Source organism: Poecilia latipinna, unplaced genomic scaffold, assembly GCF_001443285.1.
Source record: "Poecilia latipinna isolate Pla-1442-1.1 unplaced genomic scaffold, P_latipinna-1.0 Scaffold816, whole genome shotgun sequence".
Lineage (NCBI taxonomy): Eukaryota > Metazoa > Chordata > Actinopteri > Cyprinodontiformes > Poeciliidae > Poecilia > Poecilia latipinna.
The window spans coordinates 208,660-215,965 of NW_015113432.1; the positions used below are offsets into that span (position 1 = coordinate 208,660).

At 37.6% G+C, this 7,306-nt stretch overlaps 1 protein-coding gene across 1 annotated transcript in view; it reads right to left on the reverse strand.

Annotated features, from left to right (window-relative positions):
- LOC106956426 (membrane-associated guanylate kinase, WW and PDZ domain-containing protein 1-like) overlaps positions 1-7,306 on the reverse strand; it is a gene marked incomplete at its 5' end in the record, with an annotated part of 80,021 nt that overhangs the window by 28,507 nt on the left and 44,208 nt on the right. The window contains 7 exons of the mRNA XM_015047257.1: positions 223-345; positions 1,925-2,037; positions 2,252-2,309; positions 4,826-4,864; positions 5,421-5,503; positions 5,782-5,829; positions 6,123-6,390. Coding sequence (XP_014902743.1) covers positions 223-345; positions 1,925-2,037; positions 2,252-2,309; positions 4,826-4,864; positions 5,421-5,503; positions 5,782-5,829; positions 6,123-6,390 — 732 coding nt within the window. The remainder of the gene's footprint in view (positions 1-222; positions 346-1,924; positions 2,038-2,251; positions 2,310-4,825; positions 4,865-5,420; positions 5,504-5,781; positions 5,830-6,122; positions 6,391-7,306) is intronic.

Here is a 7,306-nt window from a genome sequence, read left to right on the forward strand (position 1 = left end):
AAAAGTATAAATATAAATAAATATAATAAAACAGCAATAAAACAAATAAGCATATACGATGATTCAAAATCCGATTAAAGAAAAAAAAAATATGTAAAATATTCTACTGCCAGGATATATAATTTCATTTGCTGGACAAAACCAAGTAGCACTATAAAAAGTAACCTGTCACACATGCCACATTAGTAAAATCAAGTAGAAATATCTACAAGTGAGACTCACTCTTAACTCCAACCGGGCCAGGAGGTAGAGCTGGTGGGACTTGTGGGTCCCTGTAGGTCTCCAGGTGGTTTGGAGCATAGCTTGCCAGTGGAGCTGCTGCTGATGAGTGTTCCTCTATCCACTCTGCACACACATCGGTCATTCCCACTTTAATCCCATACTTACCGTACGCGTGCTGAATTTATTTATATGTAACATGAACACACATAAACAGCACACAATAAACACAGAGCTTAAAGCAAACTCTGCATGTATCCATTTATTCAAGTAACTATTTCAAAAAGTGAAACTTGGATAGGTTCGTTACACGTAGAATTATTTCAAGTGCTTAACTGATTAATTTTGATGATTATGGCTTACAGCTCAATTTTTTCTGAAAAATGTAAACATCACAAAGTCCTCTTTTTAGATGGATGTAAATGTTGCATTTGATCTCACAGTAACAGGGAACGTTTCAACAGTCAGCAGTGCTTTGGGAATCACGGTACGTGGTGTTGTTGGTCCAACGTGCTTTAATAAGTCCAAAGTCAGCACAGCTGTTAACAAGAAATGCAAGACAACTTCATGCTGATTAATTTTCCCAGCAGGACGTGGCACCTGCCAAATCTTGACAAAAGTAAAAACTGAGTAGAGAGAAACTAAGTATCATGATCCAGAAGCAGATGAGAGTCACCAGAATCCACAGTGCAGATGAGCTGAGTGCTGCTGGTAAAGCAACCCGAGTTTCTTCAACAACTCAGCAGAATCACAGGCTAACAGCCTCCATCCCACACCTCACTGATGCAGGAATTCATACACTAGGAGACCTGACAGCGTAATGAATGCACGTCCTGTAGAGTAAATGGATGTACTTTCAGTAGGCGGCCACTTTTGAATTAAACAAATGAAGTTTTGTTCTTATTTATTTTTTTAAAATTTCTTTGTGGCACTAGTGGCTTTATTGGCATTTACCAAAGAGAAAAGATCTCAGGTTGGGAATTGAACCCAAAGCGGCCATGTCCACTACAACACCCAGGGTCCCATTTCTGTTTATCTACATTTTTCATCACATTTAATTCTATAAGCCATTATCATCAAAATAAGCAAAAACAAAAATCACAAATGTCTCTTTTTGAATCCAATTATTGAAATTAGTGACCTTTTTGGTAATACTCTAATTTACATACAATAATTACTTTCATTATAACCAAAATTTTACAAAAATTGGAGAGATAAAAAAAGGTATTTTACACAGACATACACTAAAATTACATTCACTAGAATTATAAGTACGAGTAGTATTCAGTTCAAACATCACAGTTTTACAACAACAGAGAAAAAGTGAACATCCCCCCTTTGTTTATAATGATGTGATACTATGATGATCAAATACAAAATGGTATTTATGGCTAAAAAACACATAAATTAAAACCTGAACTTTAAAGACAACACTAGGACTTGGGCCAGCTTAATTTTGGTAAAACCACAAGTAGCAAAATTTGGAAAACCTTATTATTTTTTTATTATTATTATTATTTGGAGAGAACAGGTTAAAAGCAACAACAACAAAAAAAAAGAAAAAACAAACAAACAAACAAACAAAAAAAAAACAGAACAATGAGGAATAATAAATTCTGGCCCAACTCCTGGCAAACACCAGACGAACAAGAAGGACATGACACTGACAGACATGAAGAAAGAAAGAAATGGGCAGGAAACGAACCTCGGATATACCGCTCACCTTCTGGAGGCTGCGGCGGTTGCTGCTGTTCCAGGATTTTTTGACGCCGCGCCTCCAACACTGGGTTCTCATACTGGGTCTTCCTGTTTATATGGCTTTGGAAGACAAACATAGGATAAAGAAAGAAATCACAGTGATATAAAACATAATTGTACCTGTAATGTCAGGAAAAAAAAAAAAAAAAGGAAAAAAAGCTTCACCAGTATGTTTTTATGGAAAAGAATGACCGGATTTGCAAGAGGACTTTAAAAGTGACAGAACCCACGTTTGTATTTATGAAGTGATGTGTTAATGAGGTGATTAACTTACTCCACATAATACACTCCATACACCGGGTCATCTATTCTCTCCCATCCTGGAGGCAGCTCTGGAATACAGAGAGCACACAGCATTAGACATAAACACTCCTTTCTCAGTCATTAGCACAGATGAGATAAGACCAGTGGTTGGTTTAGAGTGATCTTTATTTGTCTTTTTTTCTGCTTCCAGCATAGTTTGTCAGAACATGTTTTTTTTTTTTAATCGAAGTTGAAATAGTCCAAAATATGTCCTCAAAATTACAACCAATAACAACAAATTACTCTACAACCATTTTACTACTACTGCATTTTATGAGATCACAGCAAGAACAGATTGGACGCCAAGAACTCATACAACTTTTAATGGATCCATGTTTTACTTTTATTAGTTCAGTTAAATACACCCCATTTGTTTAAGGACCATTATGTTCTTTATGGCTACAATAGTTATAGCCAAAATTTTACAAAAAACAGAGAGATAAAAAAAGGTATTTTACATAGGCATGAACATTGCAGAACAAATAAAGAGCTAGACAAACTATAGAAGATTTGCTTTACTTCAGGGTGAGCATCCTTCATTTTTGATGTGACTTTTTAAACTATGCTTAAAAGCTGTATGAGATGTTCAGCTGGAATTTCCCAGTAGCTACTTAGTATTTTTAACAATTGAGGTGCGTCTTTCCAAGGAACATAAAACCAAAAAATAGTGAGGATGTGGGAAAATGTTTGAGCCCACTTGTACAATATTTGACTCTGTGGTTTTAATCAAAACCAGAATGAGTTAAACTAATTATTAATTTATTTTTTAACAACTTCAGTGTTGTGTTGTTTTAAGATTCTGCTGAAAGAATATTTGTTCAAATCAGTCATCAAAAGTCCAACATCAAGCTAACATTCATTCAAATTATAAACATATGTAAACCTCTGACCCTGAAATTTCTTTAAAGGTTAACTTATTCACATTTTTTCCCTCAGTCTTCCTCGTTAGAGCACATTGTTCTGACCAGCTGTTCAAGTTTACCCCTGGTATGCACCATACTTATATCTATTGTATCTGTGGCCACACCAGGTGATTCAAAATAATACATAAACTTAGCACACGAAGTAAGGAAATTTGTGTTTTCTTGACTTTTTCTTGGTAGTAAAAATGGTTCTTGATGTCAAATTATATACCGGTACAAGACATGTTTAATTCAAATGATGCCACAATTGAGAGGTATATCCCTTTGTACTTTAAGTAGCAGGTTTGAGCATGTGTGTTGCATCCTTAAAAAAATAAAAATAAACAAAAAATTGTGAAATACTTTCTCTCAAAGCCACACAGCTTTTGGTTGAAGCAGTGTGATGTGTGGGGTGGAATCTCCCTCCCTTACAATAAGACAAGTTGTCAACGTTGAAAATGTCAATGCAGATAAATATCAGGATGAGATTCTGTAATCAGTGGCAATCATTGGCTTTATTCTCAGTAACTGAACTAAATATTTTAAGATCCCAATGGCTGCCCCTACAGGTCAGTATTTATCTCAAAGATCCTCCAGAATTTGGGAGTGGGGAGGATGGAACGGTCTGCCTGCAGTCCTGACTTCCACCATGCTGAACACTCCTGGGGTCAGATTGAGCACGCCGTTTGCACAAGACTAACCAACACGACCACATTAGATGACTTGTGACTTTCTACACCTGGTATGATGTTCCGTTTAGCCGTAACACCGTCCTGGAAGGAGCCATTAACTGAGACAATGCTGCCAACAGCTAAATGTTCTCCCTCTCCTGCTAGTAACTTTTTACTTTTCATTAACATAAGTAGTCCTGTGGTAGTTTTTCTGTTTTTTTTTTTTTGCACATTCTGCTTTGTCTTCTCAAACCACCAGTTGGTTGTAGCAGATGGCTGATCGTACCAAGCCAGGTTCTGCTGGAAGTTTCTTTCTATTAAAGTGGAATTTATCCTCTCCACTGTCACTACATGGTTGTCCAGGAGGAGTGAATACTTCAAGTCAATGACTCGATGCAACCAGTTGTGTTCCCTTGAATTGGAAAATGGTTTTCTTTGTCAAATTAAATCACAAACTAAACTTGACTGTGCATGAGGACACTGTACACAACTGTTGTCTTCTAGTGATGGTAATACTTGTTCAATGCATAATCTGGTCATTTGTCAATGAGCTCTGTTTCTTCAAACATCCATATTCACCACCAAACAACAATCAGTAGCAGAATATGCAAAAAAATTTGCAGTTTTTCCATAAGTGCAACCTCTAAGCAGATGTTCAACCCACTAATACATTTCCTTACAATTGTGGCACTATTTAGGGTGACTAAAGTAGGTTTTTCATTTATATGAAAAGATTTATTACAACACGTATTAATACAACAAAGAAATAAATCAATCAAACACAAATGTGTTTTTTGTGTGAAGATTATACGTCACAACAATGTCTCGAAGAACAAAAATACATAAGGGAATAAAAGATTACAAAAAAGACGAGTTTTAATGACTGCGATTTTTCTGTTTTATCTACCTGAATAAGGAAAAGAAATCCTGTGTAATATGTTACAGTTTAAACACAAAATCATAAAACCGTACCTAGATCACTCTCCAGGTCTTCCGTATGTATCCCTTCTTCTCCAATATTGAAAGCAGGATGAAACACAGGTGAAAATAAAATGAGGAATAGAAAAAAATATGCATGGAAGAAAAAAAGTTGGTTAGGAATGGAGGAATCGAGAGCAAATAAGGAATGAGGTGACAATCCAGAGAAAGAAAAACAGGGGAACAGGAGACCCTTAGAAATGGGTTAACCTGAAATTTTACAGCAGCCTTTTGGCAATCTAAAGAAGTGATGTGTTTCCTTTTTATTTCACCACTTGATGGTGCAATTTCACAACACTGCACATAACTCAAGTGTCATTTGGATTTCATAAAGCACTTCTTTATTGTTATGAAGGAATATGTCAGTTCCAATGACAGTAGCCTCATGAGAAATCTATGGCACATTCCCAACACATGAAATGTTGCAAAAGAAACCAAATCAAAGCTCGAAAACATTATTAGAAATCAACAATGGCATCACTCAAAACACAAGAAGAGACCTACAACTGAGAGCCCATAACGTCTTTAAACCACTACACAGAACTGTGCATATACAATGTAACGCTCTAAATAATGTCTGGAGACTTACCATCATCATCACACTCTTCCAGAGGCCGGGGGGCTTTGTCTCTACACCGAGGATCCAGCCAGGATGTGGTCTTTGTGTTGTGGCTGAGAGGAAATAAACAAAACAACACAATAATTCAGCAGCAAGCAAACAATCTGTCATATCAAAGCACAGCAGGGGCACCTGAACACATCAATAAAAATTAGACAAAAAAGAAAATATGTCAGCAAGTTTGCAGAAGACAGACGCCGCCTGCTGCAAACACGAAAGAACATTGGGGACACAGGCAAGGAAACCATAAACAGCCTGATTTTTTTTTTTTTTTGTCTCTACTGCTAGGTGAAAGCAAATTGCAATTTAGTGATAGCAGAAATGCACATACAAGCTCTGAAAACACACAGCCATGTCCTGGTGGAGAGTCTTTGCCGTGCTGCAGAGGACAGAGAGGTGGAGGTAGTCAGGTAATCAGGATGTGATCTCCTTTTGAGATCGGGACATGCAGGGATTAACAGGAAAGCAGTTGCACCCAGGGGGCTGGGCAAGCCGACAAACCAAATAATTGTGAAAGACAGGCCAATAGGCCAACAAAAGCAGCAAAAGTGGAAATAAAACAGAGTAGAAACACATACAGCAGAGGCTAAAAAGAGAAAGACTTACTCAGGCACTGCCAAGGCTGCGTTCAACAGACACAACTTTTAAACCGTTCAAGATGTGGATACATACTCTATGAAGTACAGTTCCCCGTTCTCGGTGTAGGCCATCTCCCAGTTTTCGGGCAGCGGTCCCAGAGGGTCCTCTGGAGAGACTTGGGGCTCTGCAAGCGTCTGCTGCCCGCTCTCTGCAGTGGAAGTGGCTGCATTGTTCAGACCACAGGGTAGAGCATTATCACGCACGGGGTACGGCCGGAGGATGCCGCTGCGGCTCTCGTCCTGGTCGTTAGGGTTACCTGTGCACAACAAAGGAGAGGGGAACAGACTACGCACTAAGGATCCTGGGTGACACAATGAGCACGACACGGAACAAGAGAAACGGGAGAAAAAAAAAATCATAGTTTGTTTTGTGCATGCAAGATGGAAGAAACTGACGTGCTCACTAATTTCATGCAACTTCAGTCACATCAAACTCCCAGAAATTCCCTTCCCCCAGTTTACCTCTAGATTATTACTAGTGTAAGTAAAGGGGTAACAGGATATGTTAATTCCTACAGCAACAGTCCCTAACTCAATTTGACCCCCACCCATTTTGCCTCCCTAGCAGTAAGTGTTTTTTTTTTGTTTTGTTTTTTCTCTATTTAGGCTAGACCAACCCCTTATTCCTACTTGCTTTCCCCATTTTGGCTAGTTAAACTCCAACACTTCTCCAGGCCTTTCACTGGCTGCTCAAATGCAAATGCAACGCAGGCAGCCCGGCAGGGGGATAAACTGAGTGAAAAGATTCAAAGCATCAAAGAAGAAAGAAAATAAAAGCAGACGTCCCTCACACTCCAAACAGGTTGAAGACAAGCATGGGAAATACAGTCGTTTGCGAGAGTGTTTATAAGCCTTGGTCTTTTTTAGATTTTCTCCACATTACAGCGACAAATTTAATACTGGGATTGTATGAAATTTACTATCAAACAAAGTAGAGTATAATTATGAAGTGAACAAATAACATTTTCTACATGTAAAAATCTAATGAATTGGTGTTTCATTTGCACAGCATTTGCTGAATACATTCATTTAAATTGCACTGACAGACAGACTTAATACTTTTTGTTGTCTGTCACATAAAATCCCAATAAACACAAAACGTTTGTGGTTGCAATGTCACAAAATGCAAAAAAAAAAAAAAAAAAAAAAAAAAAAGTTGGAAATTTTGGTTTTTAGAGGTTTTTTTTGAATTTGTTTGAAATTTTCATTTTTTAAAAA